The sequence below is a fragment of the Gossypium arboreum genome, chromosome 5 (assembly GCF_025698485.1).
Source record: "Gossypium arboreum isolate Shixiya-1 chromosome 5, ASM2569848v2, whole genome shotgun sequence".
Classification (NCBI taxonomy): Eukaryota; Viridiplantae; Streptophyta; class Magnoliopsida; order Malvales; family Malvaceae; genus Gossypium; species Gossypium arboreum.
Window position 1 is genome coordinate 22,664,181 of NC_069074.1, and position 22,004 is coordinate 22,686,184.

Below are 22,004 nucleotides of genomic sequence, written 5' to 3' on the forward strand. Positions count from 1 at the left end.
AGAAATGTCACAAATGTTACCTAATGGATAAAAGATACAATTGTAACTTTTATTATATCGCAGCTATTACCTTGTGTGACTTTTAGAACTATGAGTTCATCCTGTAAATTATTTATCAAAATGTTCCTATTTAACTATAATTTCATAACTAAACAATTTCTTGCTCTTAGTAAGGTTTAATTATGATTATATAGTGTACAAAAATATTAAAATTTAAGTTTAATGTATGAGTTTAGTTGTTGGGTTCAAATGCTGACAATCTCTTCCACAACTAAAGAAGGCATTGGACACCATCAGCAACAGCACAACTGTTCCAATTCTTTGTTGGATAAACTATTCCACTAAGTTCTGAAATGAGTTCACTTGTAATTCTAAATATCAGTGTAGATTTCGTTGAGGATGGTGAATTGCCATCATAAGCATTATGCGAAACGGTTGTGGCAAATTTAAGTTGAGCTATGTTTTAAGAAATGTCACAAATGTTACCTAATAGATAAAAGACACAATTGTAACTTTTATTACATCGCAGCTGTTATTTTGTGTGACTTTTAGAACTATGAATTTATTCAATAAATTATTTATTAAAATTTTCCTATTTAATTATGACTTCATATCTAATCAATTTCTTATTTGTAGGAAGGTTTAATTATTATATAGTGTATAAAAATATTAAATTATAAGTTTAATGTATGAGTTGAGTTGTTGGGTTCAAATGCTGACAACCCCTTCCCTCATCTATAAAAAAAAAATTTATGAGCTCATAAAATCGAAGTTTCAATTTTTATTAGAATATTTAAATTTTTGGCACAACGGTTTAAATGGGCTCGAGTAAAGCTGGGGTCAATTGTTCATACCACTACAATTCAACTCAGTGTCTCTCGATAATGAATCTTCCTCTCCAAGGCAAAGTCTAGTCAAAGCAGCCTCTTTGACAACCCCCCGCCCCCCTTCCACTCTCTTTCCAAGTAAACTTTTAAGTGCTGAGCTTCAACCTTTTTTATTCTTTTTTGTTTTCTATCATTTGCATTTTGGGGACGATGAGTTTTCTGAGACCATGTGCTTTGTACAAGTCATTTATAACCTTCCCTTCGCGACGATGGATGCCTTGCCAGAGTTGGGGTTTCCTTAGATGGCCTGGTTTCGATGGCTTCTTTAGGTTCTTAGTCATAGCTCTTTTATGGTCCACCTTTTCTGAGATTCGTTTCATTCCTTCTTCTTCTATGTACCCTACTCTTCGTGTTGGTGATCGAATCATTGTCGAAAAGGTAAATAATAATAATAATATTATTATTATTATTATCTTGATGGTTTTGTTCGTTTAATGGTGGTTAATACTACTATCTTTGCAGTTCAACTCAGTTTAGGGGTTTGTAGCTTTAGAAATCACGATCATCTGTAGCTGTCTTATCCCATTTCTTCTGATTTAATTCTGTGGATGATCTCAAATTTTGGTTCATCATGCAATCATTTCGTGTTATTTGAATTTCTAGGAAGTAATTTTTCTGAATTTGCCGAGTACAGTGGCTACTTGAACTAGAACGTGATTTGAAGTTATTTGATTTATTTCATTCACTATTCAATGGCATTCTTATCAGGGATGTTTCACTAATGTTGTGTCCAAAGATGGATTTGCTTACCCTACACTTTTCTCAGGAATCAATTTAGCTTAAGGGGAAAATTAAATGAAATGGAAACGTCCTTTCCTAATCTGCAAACAAACCCTGTTTTTCCCTTAATCTTCTTCACACTAATGCAAATTTAAAAGAGCTCCGTCATTATGCCATTCTTGCATAGTAATAGTATGCATCATGATTGACTTAAGAGTAATGATTCTGATTTGCTTATATGCACCATAATGTTGCTTATTCTCATTTTAGTTTTTCACTTTACAACTTGTGCAGGCCTCGTACTGTTTTAGGAGTCCTGCAATAAATGATATCGTCACATTCCGACCCCCAGAGCAGGTTTGTTGGTTTCGTATGGCTGTATTACTATGTGTTTAACCCAGGTATGTTCAATTTGTTTCTATGATTTTCCATATTTTTGGAGTGTTCTTGATGGGTTATACTTATACCCCATACCTATGTTATTCATATATGCATTGAACATAAATACTTCAAGAAGAACAAAGAGTCGTAGCAACATAGTAGTATAGAACTGCCTAATTGTTGGCACCTGATAGAAAACTTCAACTAAGTATTCTTATCTTCATTTTGTGGCTATAGGAGACTGGGTTTGGGAAGGATGCTGTTCTTATTAAGAGAATTGTAGCAAAAGGTGGAGATTTGGTTCAGGTATTACTGATTCTGTAACCAGTTTTCTCCATTTATACATTTTTTATCTCTTTAGGGAAAGCTTTTGAAGCTCCTTTATTCATTTAGACATTTACTCGTATAGATCCTAATATCTGCAGCACAGTGTCTCAATCCAAACTGCTAAAAAGAAACCTACTTGTGGCAACGTAATGCTGAAGGCTCTTCTTCTTCTGAATTATTTTCCTTTGATACTATGCAGGTTCATCATGGGTCACTCTATGTCAATGGTGTTGCTCAAAATGAAGATTTCATAGCTGAACGACCAACATACACATTAGAGTTAAATGTGAGTCCCCCTTTTTTGTCTCTCCATGTAATCATCTAGTTTTCCGGTATTATAAGCTCGACATTATGGGGTATGAACCACCATGGTAAATTAATCACCAATTACCTAGAAAATCTCCTTTACTGTTTTGCATTAAATGTGAGCATGAAAAATCCCGGTACACTCCATGATGTAGGCATCCGAGCCTCCATCATTCAGATCATTTTAGTTTTGGGTTTATCATATGGCTTTGGGTGGTACAATATTTGCAATTGTTGTTTAATGCCGACTACATCATTTTTCTTGTATCTGCAGTATGTTCCTAGTGGTCATGTTTATGTGTTGGGAGACAACCGTAATAACAGCTACGACTCGCATGACTGGTATATCCACTCTTTTTCCTGTTCTTTTGTATTCAGTTCTATTTTCTTTTGTTCTTTATGATTCTTGATAACATAGATATGGTTTAAAACATACTTCACCCTTGAAAAGGCTCCTTAAGAACTTAATGTTCCATGAGAGTATCTTCTTGAATGTTTTGATTTGGCTATATATATATATATATATAGATATATAATACTGTGCGTTCCTCTTATTGTACTTCATCATTTGAAATGTGATTCATGATGTAATATGTCATCAATGTTGATTGATAACCAGGGGCCCTCTGCCTGTGGAAAACATTGTTGGAAGATATGTGATGTGCTGTTATAGACCATCCAACCATTGAGACCTGCTGCAAATTCAGACATGTAGTTTAGCTGAAGTGTAGATACATGGAGTTGTACTCGTGTCGCGAATTTTTTCTATGGATTTACTTCCGGATGCTATCGATGTAAGCTTGTTTATATGGCTGTAAATTGAATCCTAGACAGTAGTAGTTTCATGATTGTGGATGGTTAAGAGTTGAGAAACACTAGTGTTTGTTTCATACTTCCTTCTTAGATGGATCAGTAAATAAATTAGAATTTATTTTTAATTACGCTTAGTGCATCAAATATTTTTCCCATCAAATTATAAACATTTTAACGATGATCCGGTACTTGGACTCGGTACCATTCTTCACTTTGGAGTTATGATTGTTAATTCAAAGCCATCAAACGGTTGACATGCGCATAAAAATTATAGTAGATTAGTGAAATTTGGGTGTGAAAGTCCTTGATAAAGTCCTTTCCTTCCAAATCAAATAATACTGTCATTGCCTTGCGAATCTCTATACAGAACAAAGCCTAAGAATCCCTCCCCACATCACCTTTGAATTAGAAGATTCCAAAAATAAGTGTTTCCAAGTCTCCAAGTCAGAGTAACAAAGACTTCAACATCCATCAGCTTACAAGCCTCAAGCCAACAACCTGTTGGTTGACAACCTAAATTGCCATCCAAGCAATGACTGAATGCTTAGGAATATGAAAAAAGAAACTACAGCAGTGATCTTCGCATTCCTTTATCAAATACCATTCCAAACTAAACTCACTGGATACTTGTAACTAGAAACAATAAGCTCCCCTAATTGGAGATAAATAATGCGGTCAATTTTACACCTCAACTTAAGAAGTTTCCTCTGACTCCAATTGCAACCTTGAGGAGGAGAAATCTGGAATAGACTCCTAGCTTTTACAACATAAGCTTTAACCCACTCTACCCAAAGAAATCCTACTTGAATTAAGTTGGTCCACATTCCAGCTTCCTAGTTCCTTAAGCCCTAAACCATCTTCACATCTAGGCTTACAATTATCCTTCCAACTAACCTTTGCACTTGTTGCTACTAATATTTTTTTTTTCTTTTTTATTCTTTCATATATGGTAAGCAAAACTTAATTTAATTAAAAAAAATTAAAAATTAAATTTCGAGTTAATTAAATTAAGTTTTTCGAGTCAACTCGAAGAAGTAATTCAAGTTTCGAGTTCGAGTCAGGTTGAACTTCACAATTTGAATAATTCAAATAATAGATTGGTGTAAATACCTATTTGGTCCCTACTCAATTTTGAAAATAAGCAAATTAGTCCCTCTCAAAAAATTATTCAAAATCAATTTTAAAAATCCATATATTTATAAAAATTTCAAATTTCATATTTTTAAAAATTATAAAAATTAAAAAAGTCCTAAATAATATATAAAAAGTTTTTTAAAAAATTCTAAGACAATAATTTCGGGGACTTAAATAAGTTTATCATACTAAACTATCTTATTTTTTTAAATTGAGTTAGGATGATAAAATAGGACTCATCAACTCGATTAACTCAAAATTTTTCATTCAATTCGATTAAACGCTCACTCTTAATCATACCTTTATACCATATTTTAATATATATTAGTCTTAGCTGAATGTCAAAGTTGAGGTTTGAAAATATTAACAGCATAAGTTTAAGTTTCATTTTATGTAAATGTGTTATCAATTGGATCTAATGATATAGTTGAAGATAAGGGTGCACATCATGTTGGATGGTAATGAGTAGGAAAATGGAAAATCCAACCTTATCTTCCATCTTCAATGTTTTTCTTTAGTTTCTGGTTAAATCTGGCATGCCAAGTACTACCTAAAAAAATTAGGAGATATACTGTTTTCTCCAACATGAAAATTTCATGAATATCCATAAAACTAGATTTTTCTTTAATTTTTAACATTTTCAATTTTCTTAATTTATTTATACACGATTATCTCTTTTATACCAATAATAATAATTTTCTTTTACGAGGCAAATAAGGAAAATGTAAATTTCCTTAAAAAAAAAAACCAAGGAAATAACAAACATGTAACTTGATTTTGCACAAAGAAAAAGAAAATCATTTTGGCATACTTTCTAAATGTACCATCAAACCTTAAAATTAATTTTAAAATTTTAAGATTTAAAATTGTTAATAAAAATTTGGAATTGGAGGTTAAGGAAGGTCCGCATGACATTGGAGAGAGGTTTCTTAACAAATTCAGTATCGTTCGTGATCAAGGTTTTATCTCTTAACTTTATCAAGAGTTCAAAATTTGAACAAACTAATAGTCCATGTGAAGTTTTAGTGTATATTATGGATTCAATTAAGTCTAAAATAAAGTAACAAAATATAAAGTGATTAAAATTATTTACTTTAGATCAGCAAGTGTTAGGTGCAACGGTAAGACACATTATATTCTCAAAGGGAGATATGGGTATAATGTTGTTTGTTATCAAATCTAACGGATAAAATTATTATTTATTTGATTTAAATAATATCAAAATTATCACATTAGCAATATTAAAATACATATGATTTTTCATTTAAATTTTATATTGTTGGTTTACATCGTTTGTTATGTTAATGATTAGCGTTTACTGACCATCCAACCATAGACCACCTACAAAATCAGGATTAGCTAGAGATGCCAAACATTCTCCCAACTATTGACTATGGCAGGTCTCATTAGAAAAGTAGCTTAGTCAATTTTTTTATCTGTGTATAATTGATCGAATATATATTTATATATGTGATATTTTTTAATCAGAATTTGATACTTGTTGGTACCATTCTTCATTTTGGAGTAATGATGACATGCATGTAAAAATCATGATACATGAGTAAAATTTGGGTGCGAAAAATCTTAATAAATGATAAGTAAATTAATGATTATTGATCAAAGAAGATAACAGATGGATTTGGTGCGTTTTATAAAAGTTTTAAAAGACAGAAGGGCAAGACAACTGGTAGTGGCGACGGCGGCAGCAACAGCAGCGGGCAGTGGTGGATGTGAATAATATGGGTTTGGCGTGGTGATTAACTGGTTATATATTTTACCAACTTGAAGGTATATGTTTTATCCAATTGGATGCTTTGATATGAAGATAACCAATTGGGTACTTTTAGCGTTTCAAAATTGAAGGTCAATTATACGAATATTCTTTATCCGTAGCTTTTTTTGTTTGTTTGCCCATGCTTCCTTTATCAAATGCTCGTCGTTTATCTCGTCTCAATCAGCACAAAGTCCTGCAATAAGCGTTAGATATCACTGAACGCCGAGAAAATCTTTTAGTTTGTCTTTGATTTTCCTCTAATAATAATCCACCATCTCCGTTCCTTGTTTATCAGCCAACAATTCTGAATTGCTCAGACATGTAAAGTAGGATGAGACGAACTTGTAAGATCTTGCTTCTGGCGTAGATCCAACCTAAAGTCTTCTTTAAATCATGGCCCTATCATCTCTTCAGTCCCTTTCAATAGTCGCTCCCATGAAGCATTTTTCTTCTTCTTTCTTTTTCTAGATTGCATGTTCATGAGCTAGGCATCCGTCCAAGCCTGAAGGTCTATTCGAATTTGAAAAAATTTAGTCTTTTTTTGTAATATTTATATTATGTAATTTGTAACTCACATAAAAATTAAATCTATAGTAATTATAATGTAAATATTAAAAAAGTTAAAATTGTTATATATAAAAATTTTAATAAATAAAAAATATTCAATTAAAAATAATATAAAAATATTTTTAAAATTAAAAAAGTAAAATGAGCGGGCCTAAAATGAGTAAATTTAGACAAAATTTTAGTCCATATTTCATGCCATATCAAGCTTGGATAAGTATAGAGTATGTTAATATCATACTTAAGTCTGATTCAGCTCATAAACACCTCTACTATCAGGATCAAGGATAAGGTCGATATCATCTTAACATCACTTCCTTCGACATCATATTCTCTATGCACTAAAAATATATCAATCACACTCGTTTGATTTGCGAGACTCAACTCTTGTCCTTCCAAAAACTTCCTTCCATGATGGAAGTGTACAAAGTTCCTTATCATACCTAAAGTTCTTAATGGATCGAGTTTTGATTTTTAGAAGATCACCTTGTTCCTCATTTTTCAAATTTCCCCCAAAGTAACAGTAAAGATAATGTATAAAAGTTCTAGCCTCCTCGCTTTTTAAGTCATCTCGTCCTAGCCCTTGAAAAATCTATTTTGATATTGAGTTTATGTTAAAGTTCTACATTCACAAAAGAGAGTTTTTCTTCGAGATGAATTTGAACTGTTTTCAAGAACTCTTAGTACTAATTGATTATCGGTTTGAGATTAGTATCCGAAATGAGCATTTGTTTAATACAGGTATACAATTTTTTTTTAAATACATATCAAATTGTCAATAAAATTTTAATTTAACGATAAGATAAAATTTGAAAATTTTGAGATCTTAAATTTGAATTTATTTTATGTAAATGAATGATTTCCCAAATATCATGTTAGAAAAAAATGTATGAGAAGATAAGGGTGAACATCATGTTGGATGGCAGTGAGTAGGAAAATCCAACCATATCTTCCATCATCTATGTTTTTCTTCTCTACTTTAAATTTGGCATCTTCCCATTTTATTTTGTCCATTGAGTTTAGATTTGATGTATTTTGACAAAAGCATATAAAAAAAAAATCCAGAGAGGGTAGGTAAGGCCTCAACTCTCTTTGGTATTGAATTTAAATCTTTTAAATTATATTTAGAGAGAGATTCACTTATACAGATGTAAAATTAAAATAGTTTTATATTTTTTGTATCTATTTGTATGATTAAAATTTTAATAATCTAATTATTAAATTTATCGATATAATTGTATTTGTCATGGATGTAAAATTTTAAATCAATCTAATATGGCTATTATATCAATCTAAAAGATTATATACATTAATTTTAAATTTACGTTAACTTTGACATGTATGATCTATATGAATGAAATAATAAATTTAACAATTGGATCATTAAAATATAAATCGTACTAAAAGATACGAAAGGTTGTAATACAAGCGTAAATGTATCCCTCCCAAATTTATTTTGTCTCTAAAAAAATTATAATTTAATATTTTAATTTCAACTTCTCTTATATAAAATATCTAGTTTTACCCTTGTTGCTTTGATATTCTTCATATTCGATTTACAGTCTTTTTTGGGTTGATGATTATCTCTTCCAATAATATCGTCTTTAAAAATTTAAACTTGCATCTCTTTTAAGAACACAATATGCTTTACTATTACATTCAATACTTGTCGGTTCATCGATTTCTCCATTGTAATAACATTCATATTCCCGTTTAAAATTAATTAAAAAAAAGTAAGATTTTAAAACAAATTAGAATTGATCTCGAAATCTAAAAAAGAAGGAAAAAGAATATGCTTAGAAATCAACCGAATTATCTTGGGCCATTAAAATATTGCAGAAATTTGGCTCCAATGCACGTGAGTTACAACACATAAATGGCCCGTAACTCGCTCTTTATTCCTTTGCTTGCCTTTTGCGGCTGCTGCTTCACGCCTTCACCTCCATGTTGATATCTCAATAGATATCACCATTTAGTGGATTGAAAGAAAAAAGAATACATCATTGGCATTTTCTTATTTAAATTTTCTTTTTGTTATATACCCCACCTTTGTGCTTATTATTTCACTATGATTATTTTAAATCTCCTTTTAATCATGTACAAATAAACAGACCGATAAGTAATATTTTGGATTTCAATTTTTTTAAAAGAAAGTCTAATTATTTAAAGTTATCGATATCTAAACTTGAATTCCTTATTGTAATCAAAGTTAGGAAGAAAGTTATTCAAGTTTGAACTTAAGATTTGATGTTAACAAAGACTTAAAACAACATAAATCATTTACTATTACATCAATAGTTAATTTAACTCTAAACTTAAATGTTAATTTATATTTTTTTTGTTATTTTTATGTTTATCTTATAGTTTACATTTGAGGCTTGTGAATATGTCTTCTTTTAAAAATAAAAATGTGTTTTATCATTACACCCACTCTTTAACTAAATATTAAATTATATTCAATTTTGAAAGAATATGCCAATGATATATTAATCTTAAATCAATTCTTATTAATATTTGTCGAACTTGCTCTTAATTCCTTTGCTTGCCCTTTTGTGGCTGCTGCTTCACTTTCACGTTTATAACTCTTGCGATATCACCATCTAGTGGATTTAAAAAAAAATACATCATTGACATTTTCTTATTTAATTTTTTTTGGTTATATACCCATATTTGGGTTTATTATTTAAAAAATTAATTACAATAATAATAATAATAAATTACAATTAATATTTCCATATAATTAAAATTAAAATTAATCATACACAAACACACAAATTAATAATCGAAATACATTTGATTTTGATTGCTTCTAAAAAGAATCTTGTTAAGTAAATTTATTCCGTGTCCCATTAAAGGGAACATTTGAGTATATATATATATATATTATCACTGTTTATGATTTGACTCTACTGTTCATAGACTTGACCCTCTGAGCGTACTTCGAGCATGCCAGACACGTGTATTGTTTTGGGTCGCCTGCCAAACCTCGTAATCTCCCACATGCGAGCTCTTTAGGTATGGCAAACTAAGACTACAAACTCTCCTCAATTCATGCAAGCTGATACTGCGAGCGACCCTTGCTGTCCTCTCGCTGTATGCCTCACACATGCCGATCTAGTGAGGCTAAAATCTTAAACCTTAAATAGTAGAGTCAAATCATGAACAATAATAATATGTATAAATATTCAAATATTCTCTTTAAAAGAACACGGGATAAAATTACTCAACAAATCTAATTATCTTAATTTTTTATTTTAGAATTGAATTTTTGTTTTAATAAAGATGAAAGGGAAAAAGTTACGCAAATTTGAATTTAGAGACTTAATATTAACAATGACTTAAATAATGCAAACAATTTATTATTAAATGTTAATTTATATAACATGTCAGTGGTATATTAATATTTAATTAATGATTAATAATTTTGTCGAACTTGCTCTTTATTCCTTTGCTTGCCTTTTTTGGCTGCTGCTTCCCGTCATGTTGATACCTATTGAGATACCAACATCTAGTGGATTTAGGAAGAATAAGAATACATCATTGGAGATTTCTTATTAATCTCTTCTATTTTTTTAATAAATTAATTTTTTACTATATATCCATTTTGGGTTTATTATTTTATTCTAATTTTTAATTATAATTACAATCAAGAATTATGATCAATATATTCATATAACTACAATGAAAATTAATATTACGAAGAACAGACAGATTGATAATAAAAATACATTTTAACCTTGAATTTTTCCCTTTAATCAAAGTCAAAGAGAAATAGTTAGTAAGATTTGAATTTAAAATTTAATGTAAACAAAAATTTAAATAACGAAAATTATTTATCATTACATTCATGATTAATTTAATTTTAAAGTTAAATATTAATTTATATTGATCTCAATGATATATGAATATAATTTTTTTTCAAATATGAATATTAAATTAATGAAAAATAATATTTGTCAAACTATAGTCACTATGAGTCAATATGTACGGTCATTTGAACCTTCACCACACCACTCAAACAAATTGACTCATGAGAAACACAAACCACGTGAGACATGGCTCCTCCATTGTCAAATTCTCAAGCGACTGAACCCCAGCCCAACATCCACACATGGGCCATGACCCACACTTCCACACTCTACTCTCAACAACTCAAAATCATAGAAAATATCTTCATTTATCATTCTTGTTTACATACTAGTACTTAATGATATTAACATGTTATGATAAGAGGTGTTGGTACGGTTAATTGAACCGAATTACTATTAATTAAATTAATTAAATTTTTAAAATTTTTAACCGTTAATTAAATCGAAATTTTTCAAAAAAATAAACTAAACTGAAATCTTTCGGTTAATTTAATCGCTTAACCGAATTAACCAAAAAAATTTTTGTTAAACAAGTATAAAATATATAAAAAATTGATGATGTTTATTTGATCAAATTATCTAAATTAAAATCACATGTAATTTGTATTATTAATTATTAAGTTTGGTTAATTATCCGATTTTTCAATTGAATTAACCGATAACCTAACTTTTAAAAAATCATTAATCGATTTCCGGCCGAATTAGATCGATTAACAAAATTAAACCAATTCGGTTTATTAATTCGATTTTAACCGAAATTTGAACACTCCTATAATAAATCTTTTTGAATTAATCAATAATTTTTTAAAATATTCTCACGCAAAATTTATTTTCATAAATTTAATAGAATATAATATATTATATAAACAAAGAATACTACGATTACGATTAATGATTTTATTCTGTTTTACGACAAATATTTAATGTTAATATTCTCCTAATACATACATTAAGGCCGCTAGCCAAAATGAATCATTTATGTAACCAAGAAAGGCATGTAAAACAGCAAGGGTTGACAGCAGTTGCGGTCGCTGTGGATAAGTAGTCAACGACACAGACAGCGCCATCTTTATTGAACATGTTCGTGTCCTTTGGAGGAAAGTGGTTTGTTAGGTCTTCAGTTTTGAACTCATTTTTCAAAACGCACCTTACTTTCACGAAACAGAACAGCCATTGGTAGTGGGAAAAACAGAACAGGCAAAAGCACGAGTTCATTACTGCCAAAGTTGACTGCAGTAGCAATCGATCATTGCTTTTTTTTTTTTTCCTGATGGTCTTAGAATTGGGGCCTACATTTGCAAGTTGCAACATGCTTCACTCTCTTAATTACCATACATGGAGGGAGCCATTTTGCATTGCGCAATGCCCACGTCTCGGCAGTTGCGACACATCACACAGCATTTGGTATCAGACAAAATATATATATTATAAAAAATATTGTATGTGTACAATATATTATATTTTAGGTTAACGGTAAATTTAAAGTTTAGTTTTATTTTTATTTTTCTTAATTTTGTTACTTTTCAAATTTATTAAAAATAAATTTAATTATTAATACTGTTAAAATTTTTCATTAAATTCAAGTTAATGTCATATTTTGTTACATAGTTACCAAATGAATATTTATAATCAAAATTTTACTAGCGTTAACAATTATTCAAATGTGAATTTACTAAAAATCATTATAGTTCTTATCATATCTATTTCTTTTGACACAATACTTATAATTACTTATAGCCCCTTCTCAACCCATAAATAGGAGAACAATGCATTTCAACACACTCGAACCCACGTTCTCATGCATTGACAACAATATCTGTACCAATCAAACTAAAACTCAATCAAATTTTGTATTTTTTATTAAATCAATAAAACTCACATTTAATTATAATCAAACTTAATTCCGTAATATTTAAAATTTCAATTTTACCACTTAGATTGCATGTGCTTCATAAATTTTAATATATATGAAGGTAATCAATTCAAGAAGGAATTATATTCAAATTTAAATTTAATAATAGGAATAGAAACGTACAAGTAAGCGGTTGTATACATCATATTTTTAGAAATCAAATTAAAAGATATAATGATTTATTTAACCTTCCTATTTTATAAGAATAACTATTTTACCTTTCATATAAATTTTTTATTTTTATTAGCCCTTAAACTCGTTTTTATTAAATCATTCTAAAATAGATGAAAAAGTTAAATATTTTTAACTTTCCTAACATGACATCATATGGATGACACGCTAGCATTTAATTAATTTTTAAAATTTTAAAATTTAACAAACATTAAAATTATTAAAATATATAAACATATAAAAATTAAATATTTTAAATTTTAAAAATAATTAAATATTTACATGTCATCCATATGGCAATTCACGTATATGTCAACAGAAAAGTTAACAAACCATTCATTTTGAGTGGTTTTACAAAAGATATAAATTTAAAGACTAAAACAATGTTTTTATAAAGTTAAAAGGGTCAAAAAAATTTATTATTCCAAACCAAAATAATTTAATTGCATATATTATTTTACAATACAAGCAAAAAAATTAATGTTTCTTTGTTCATTTATTTAATTTGTTTTGTGCATTTGAATGAACCTTGAGTTTGCATTCGCCAAAAGCTGATATTTAACAATTAATTAATATTTTATTTAAGAAATGAAAATGAATAATTAATAAGCTAAGATAATTGGTGTTGTTCAGCTGTCACATATAATAAACGTAAACGTACAAGAATCAATTTTCAAATCCTATGATTTTGTCATCCCAAAGACTTTCAAAAGAAGACTATTTATTACAATTTACACTTTGAATTTAATTTCATAGGTATGTGAAGTTTTCAATGTTGAATTTGACTTGCATGTCGCCGCATCTAATTAGCATGTCATCCGTCCATTTTTCAAATCCTATATACCAAATACAATTATTGTTATTATTTCTCTTACCAAATGAGGTTTAAGAGATAGGAATATATATATATATATACATATTGTGAAATTTAAATTTTATATTCAGGGATGACATAAGGAGGTAGACAGGGCCTTGGCTCTTCCAAAATTTCTTTTTAGTCCCTTAATATAATAGTTTAATTGCACTTTTGATCCCTTAAAATGGTAAAAAAAAAAATCATAATTATTCTAAAAATTATGAAATAATGTATTTAAAATATAATTTAATCTTGACTCTCTTAAAAAAAATTATAATGGAAACTTTAGAATAATATACAATAATTGTAGCTTCTATTCTAACAAGCTGGTTGTGGTATATGAATTACGAAAACATGCTATGGTTAGCTAAACAGCTCATTTCCAACATGGGTGATAGTCAATGTGTAATGTAATATTTAGATCCCACCCAAGTTATACCCTAAGACCTAAAACCAATACTTGATTTCATGATAATATATATATATATATATATACACACACTTGCTTGAGTGGTTTCATGGTATTTCTTCTATTTTAATATATTTATTTACAATGAGAATAATAAGTCCATGATTATATGGAGAATCAATAATTAATGGTAGCTTGTTATTACATTTAAATTTATGTATATTATAGCTGAGAATAAAATTTGCTTTCACTTAAAATATGTTATCTTTAGGAAAAACATGTTGTAGAGTTTTTATAAGTGAATTTAGAGGATGACATATATGTTTTAAGAGCATGGTAAAATAAATTAAAATTTTATATATATAAAGAGATAGATATCAGAATTTCAATTCTACTTGTGAGTATCAAATAATTATCTTTTCTTATAGAAAAAAGAAGAAGAAGCTATTTGCTGAAAATGTCAATTGCAGATATTTTATTTTTGTCCAATAATTATTTGATACGGATATTTAAAAAATAAATATAAATGAAACCCAAAATAATTTATTAATCTAGCTTATGAAATTAAAAAATTCAACCCAACAAATAATAATTTTTTATTATTTTTAACATAAAAAAAAGACAAGAGTCAATTAAATCTAAAATAAATAAATGAACATATATATACAATAATCTTAACTCCGACAATCTACTTAATAATAACCCATATAATACAAGTTTATAAAATTATTGAATGGTGAGAATCAAATGAAATAACATTATACAATAATAGATTAAAAATGGAGTTTTGTGAAAGGACAATTGGTAGATGCCATTATTGCATTTTTGTCCTTTTTCTTATTCTTCTCCTTCTTTAATCCAATCTTGAAATTACTAGTAAATGAGGAATTATTTCAAAATTATTGCACAAAAATATTAATGGATTTTGGCAACATGTGGTAGTGGTTTTCTTTTGGTGTTTCATTTCGTACATATATAAAATCATTCATTAAGTAAAAGAAAATAATTGATAGAAATATGTAGGAAATCGTTATTCAATATTGTTGAATAATTTAGTTATGATACTAATTAAAAAATAAGCAGGTAGGAGCAATTGATGACAATGTTAACTATTTGCATTATATAAGCTATAGGAGAAAAAAGTAATCTAGGGCTTGTAAAATTTTCAATTTTAATGAAATGAAAATTTTAATATTTAATCTAACAATATAAAAACGTCAAAGTAACTGTTTCCTCTTCCACCCTGTTTAGTATTGTTGAAATAAAATGCTAAATCTTTCTACTTTTTCAAAAAATAAAATAAAATTATTTAGCCAATTAGTGTTGGAGCTTTCTGGGAATGTTTGGAATAAATCATTGAAATCTTTCATGGAGAGGATTATACTCAAAACAAAATATTGAAATCCTTTTTATTGCATTCAAAATAATTAATTCATGTATACTTAACTGAATTTAAACACACATGTACACATTTTACTCCAATAAATAAATACGTTTTCATTTATTAAATAAGTTATAAAAAGTTTTTTTTTAAAGGCTTTTCTTAAATTTCGAAAATGAAAATGATATTGAGATAGTTTAGATTTGAATTTTCTCATGTTTTAGATTTAAATTTTATTATGTATGAGTTGTATTTAAATTTATTTTAGTGTAAATCTAATTATATTTTAATTTTAATCAATTATATTTTATATTAAGTTCCAACATGTTTACTTTTATTTGCAAAGTTTTTAAATGAGTTTTATTAAAATAAATAAACCTTGAAAATGAGAGAATCTTTTTCACTTAAATTCTATATTTTAAAATATGTAGCACTATTTAGTTGTTAGAGAATGCTTGAAAACTTGTTCCTTTCACACTTTACATTAATTAATATACAAAATGTGTTGGCCAAAAGTTATATACAAAAATTGTTCTTAATTTTTTAAATAAACAAATAATACACAAGTGTAATACCTTTAACTCGTATCCATCGACTGAACAGAGTTACGGAGTATTACCAGAATTTACAAATCAAGTAAACAGATATTTCACATCATATAGTATTCATATCAGAAGTCAATCATAAAGTCTCTTATATGAGCCCTCGAGGCCCAAAATATACGTTAGAAATAAGTCGAGACTAAACCGAGTACTTAGAAAATTTTTCAAAAAACATTATAATTTTTCAAAAAATATTACAATTTTTCAAAAGTGTAGGGGACACACGCCCATGTGGCCAGGCCATGTGGGCATTCGAATTAGGGACACACCGCCATGTCCCAGCCTATGTCCAAACTTGAGAGCTCTTTGACTTGGGTCACAAGCCTGTGTGCTAGGCCGTGTGAGCATACTGACTTGCATTAATAAGGTGCAGGGGTCACATAGCCAAGCCACACGCCCATGTGCTAGGCTTTGTGAATAATTCGAGTATTATGTTTTGCAATTTAAAAGATGTAGGGGACACACAGCCAAACCACATGCCCGTGTGCTAGGCGGTGTGAACAATTTTTAAGTATACCGACTTATGCAAAATTTAAAATATAGGGGACACACGATTGTACTACTTGGCTATGTGTAACACATGGCAGAGGCACACACTCGTGTCTCTGCCCATGTGAACGAAATAGGCCATATTTCTAGCCATATTTCTCACCTAATTTGTCTTCCACCTACATTAACACTTTAACACATCAACAAACCACAACAGAACATTCAAATCAAGCCAAACCAAGTCTTATGCATGACATATCATCATATATGACCAAGTATCCATGCTTATCAAATTGATCAATTACATATATAAACATATTTGTACCAAATATACCAAATCAAACCACGCTTCAATATGCCTATTAGTTAACCATCATTCAATTACACCAAAACACACATCACCCATGATAAGGTCATATACTTATATATCAAAATATATCAAGCATAAGCCATTCAAATGGCTAGCAACAACATGACATTTACATGTTAACATTTGGCCAAATTGACTTATACATGTCATTATATCTAAAATAATTTACTATATATATACCGATATAGGATGATGGATAGTGTGATGTAACTCCGACCAGCTTCCAACCTTAGCAAGATTTCGAGTTACTATAAAACAAGGAAAATAAAACAGAGTAAGTATTTAATGCTTAGTAATTTTGTATAACATGAAATTTAACTTACCATTTAATCATATTAAAGGTAAGCGTTCTAAGCATTTTGAAATCAAATTGGCCAAAAGGCCTAACACATATCCTCATCAACCATGTTAGTCATATATTTCATATGAATATCAAGAAACATCTATCAGCTCAACAATAATCAAATTTCCATATACATATACTTTCCACATCATGTATCTATATAACACGTACAAACATATCCATGTATTTCAAATATATTTCCATAATAATTCATCTCGAATTCAGATTGTCTCATATAAGAACTTTGCCCGTTGAAATATTTAAATATTGTTGGATACACAGGTGTTACACATGAAGTGTACAAATTTGTAATCCGTCAATTCATATATAGGTATGCCCGTGCGAGCGTGTAATCAGGAAGCTCTTTCGAGCCATATAATGGGAAGCTCATGTGAGTTGTATAACGGAAAGCTCATTCGAGCTGAGTATCGGGAAGCTCATACAAGCCATAAACTGAAAGCTCAAGAGAGCCAAATTCGGGAAGCTCATGCGAGCCAATATGGGGAAGCTCTATAGAGCTATTAATTAGGAAGTTCATAAGAGCCAATTATCGGGAAGCTCAATAGAGCCATATAACGGGAAGCTCATAAAAGCCATATAGCGGGAAGCTCATAAGAGCCTATTATCGAGACGCTCATAAGAGTTGTGGTGTGTCCACAACACATGCAGGACCACATCCAATCGGGAACCCTTAATGACAATGTCATTTGTATCCATCGAATTTCTTAGGTTCAAACGGGACTTAATACTTGTCAGATATTTTCGGATACGTGATCAATAATATACATGGAATTTTATACAAATCACACATGCAACAATATTCAATTTAAATCAAACAAATATACAATTTAGTTACACAAACTTACCTCGACAATTGTTTGTAAATTCGTAGGCTACTAATCCAATACTTTATCTTTTCCTCGATCTAACTCCGTGTTGTGTCTGTCCGGATCTAGACGAATGAATTTAGCTCAATGTAATACAATTCACATTCAATTCAGTCCAATACACACCTTTGGAAAAATTACTATTTTGCCCCTATACTTTTAATTAATTACGATTTTGTCCCTAGGCTCGAAAAATGCAATTTATACAATTTAATCATTATTCCAAGCCTAGCAGATTTTCATATATAACAATAGCAGCTCATGTATTTCATAAAATTCATGATTTTTTCATGAATTTTCTATCTTTTTAATTTAGTCCCTAAATCATAATTTCATTAAAATTCTTTTTACAAAAGTAATTTATCTATCAACAACCTTTCATTTTCTGCCATAAAAATTCATAATTCAACTATACTCATCCATGGAAAAACCCTAACACTTTAATAGTTTTGCAAATTAATCCCCAAGATAGCTAGCTTAAGCTATTACGATATCATAAACATAAAAATCATTAAAAACGAGACAAGAATACATACCTAATTAAGCCAAATAAGTTTGCTAGAACTCAACTTCCATGGCTAGGGTTTCCATGTTTTAATTTTAGGAAAGATGATGAAAATGATGATATTTTATTATTTAATTCAATTATCATCTTTTATTTATTCATCTTTCTAAAATTACTCTTAATAATTTACTAATTTCCAATTATGAATAATCATTATTATCTACTAACTCCACTGAATGGTCTATTTTTCATATAAGGACCTCCAATTTTGAATTCTATAGCTATTTGATACCTTTAGCTACTAGAATTCAACTTTTTCACTTTATGCAATTTGGTCCTTTTCATCAAATTAAACGTGTAATCGATAAAATTTCTTAATGAAATTTTCCTAGGATATTTCTATCATACTGTAGACTATAAAATAATATTGAAATAAATTTTCTTTCGGCCTTGAATTTGTGGTCTCGAAACCACTATTCTAATTTCACTAAAAATAGGCTGTTACAACATTATTTTTTAGTGATACACTTAACAACTAGATTTATTTAAGAGTTAATTGGTATAACTTATTCATTAGCTATTTGGTTATTGTTCTTGTTTTGAGATAAATTTGACTCTTAATTTTTTAAAATAGTCAAATTTATTCATCAATTTAAAAAAAATAAATTGAAATGTTGTTTTATAACTAAAATGCTAAACTTTTAAATATGGCGATCTGCATGATAATTCATATGTACTTCTCTTTTTTTTTTTGGAATTTTATGATCTTTTTTTATAATTTTTTATTGATGTAATATATAAGACAAATAATGTCATGTTAACACATGTGACCTGCAATGTGATTGCCTCACCAACATCGTTACAAAGATTAATCTTTAAATAGGCATTTCTATTAAAAAATAATTCGACTCTTTTTGGAAGATTAATTATCAAATTTAGTTAAAAATAAAACTCAAATCGACGAAAAATCATAAACCTTCAAGATTAAATTTATCATTATGTCTAAATAATTTGATGAGACCAAGACTCTACATAACTTTGCTTAAAATATTAAATTTATATATTTATATATTTTATTTAAAATTTAATTTAACGAGAGACATTGTTAGTGTTTTTATCAAAATTTATTTTTAATATATTGACGTAATCTAACCAACTTTTAAAAAATAAATTATTACGAATTTAATAAACACACCAAATAATAAACAAACATTACTAACAACTTCAATAATTATAATAAAAATTTTAATTTTAAATTGAAAAATATGAAAATTTATTTTTTAACTTTTTAGTAGGTTTGAAATTTAAACATCATGGAAGTATAAGATTGGGAACATATTTTAACCATTAAATGAACACCTTTTGGCTGCATGATAGTTAATGAGGATGCTCTCGATATTATATATATAGTGGAACTAAAATCAACTGAGATTGATCTAAGTAAGTATTCTTCATATATATTGCTTATCAAGGGCTTTATAAAGTGTGAGACAACCACTTAATTATTATTTGTTCTTTTCGGTATGATAGATAAGACATTCTCTTAACTCTGTGAAATTAAAAAATTGAAAAAAAAAATCTCAATTATTCAACAATTTCAGCTCTACCTAGAATTTTTGACGAGGAAATTTAGGGTTTTTTTTAATTTTTAGTTGTGTTTGAAAAGATAATAATTGAATTGAGTGTAATTATTTGAATTATATATATATATATATATGATATATTTGATTAATTATTGCATTCAGTATTTTATTGAATCGAGTGTAATTGAAGCACAATAATTATATAATTTAATTTTAAATGAGATACGAGAAATAGAATAATTATACAATATAATTAATCATGATGACTTTTTCAAACTTTTTTAAAAATTATTTGTAACTTCCTTATGGAATCCAACCGGCTTATTTAATTAATTCGTTTTCTTATAAACACTTATGCAAAGCTTATTTTATTAATAACTCCTTTCCACCTTTAAAATGAAAGAGCAAACGCATTTAAATGCATTTAAATTTATATCTTTTTATCGATGAACTGAGTTAAAGATGAATCGATATTAATAAATGATGGTTAATTATTAATTTAAGAAGGAAAATGTTACTAAGTGTGTAATAGCAACGATGAAGGTGATATATATAGAACGAAATATTAATAATAATGCATTAAATGTAAAAATAACATTAATTAATTAAATTTAAGTCATTTTCAGGGACAATTATTGAAATTAATTCAAAGGTCGCTTTCCTTCCTAGTATTATTCCATACATAATTTTATCAGCATAATTATTATTGATCATCTTTCAAAAGAATCTGATGTCCCATTAGAAGTCTAGCTTCTTCAAGTGATCGATGATGAATAATTCTTAATTAAAAGCTTTAACTTATATTAGACCCATTGTATAGGTCAAACGAATTTATATATATATATATATATTTATGGTTTGTTTTAATATTAAAAGGATTATATTGTCTTGACTTCATATTTTTAAGTAAATTATTTTATAAGTTTTATACAAATTATTAAAAAATAAAATACACTTAAAATAATATTTATTGTTTGTTAAAAAATTATATATAAAATTTTTTTATCTAGAAATAAGTTAGAAGATTAAATATTATTGTAATGTACCAAGACAAGACCAAAGTGGTTTATCAGTAAATTTCATTAAATTTAATCAATGTGAAAATTATGTAATCTAAAATCATAATTTTAGTGAGGTTAAAAATACAAGTGCTATAACATTAGTTATTATTAGAGTTGTGTGACTCGAATCACGTCACTTTTTAAAAATACAAGTGCTATAAGATTATACATTGGTTATAATGGTTGGTTAACCCTTAAACTATGTGCAGTTAAACTCCTCTTGAATTGTTGTTTTTCAACATTAATGAATCTCTCTTTCTCTACTCGTGAATTTTCTCGAAAAGAGTTTTCCATATAAAATCTGTATGTTCTTATATTTATTACTTTGTGATTATTCTTATTGCCATTGTCGATGTAAAGTATAACAATTATTGTAGCAGTGAAATTAAAATCAATTGCGAGATGTGTGTTTGAATTAAAACACAATTGTAATAGTGAGGTGAGGATGAAAATGACTATTAAAAGCATTAGAAGTTCTGAATTATTTTATTTGTATGAAATTATTAAAAATATGTAAAATATTAACTTTATTTAATAAACTAATAATAGTTACCATGATATTTTTAAATGTTTTAATTATTTATTTTAAATTATTTATTTATGAAAGAAATAATATTTTATACATTGTTAGTGAAATTTTTAAACTCCACAAATATAATT

The 22,004-nt window shown here is 28.1% G+C and overlaps 1 protein-coding gene across 1 annotated transcript; it reads left to right on the forward strand.

Moving 5' to 3' along the window:
• The first annotated feature begins 825 nt into the window (after positions 1-825).
• LOC108482513 (chloroplast processing peptidase-like) lies at positions 826-3,559 on the forward strand. Its single transcript, XM_017785647.2, has 6 exons — positions 826-1,265; positions 1,902-1,964; positions 2,226-2,294; positions 2,515-2,601; positions 2,896-2,963; positions 3,241-3,559. The coding sequence occupies exons 1-6, from the start codon at positions 1,038-1,040 to the stop codon at positions 3,308-3,310; spliced, it is 585 nt and encodes a 194-aa protein (XP_017641136.1). The 5' UTR covers positions 826-1,037; the 3' UTR covers positions 3,311-3,559.
• The last annotated feature ends 18,445 nt before the right edge of the window (positions 3,560-22,004 follow it).

Excerpts from the sequence above, each read along its gene's own strand:
- LOC108482513 (XM_017785647.2), top strand. The coding sequence starts at position 1,038 with ATGAGTTTTCTGAGACCATGTGCTTTGTACAAGTCATTTATAACCTTC. Across the intron at positions 1,965-2,225 it reads CATTCCGACCCCCAGAGCAG|GAGACTGGGTTTGGGAAGGA; the intron begins GTTTGTTGGTTT and ends TTGTGGCTATAG. Across the intron at positions 2,602-2,895 it reads CATACACATTAGAGTTAAAT|TATGTTCCTAGTGGTCATGT; the intron begins GTGAGTCCCCCT and ends TTGTATCTGCAG.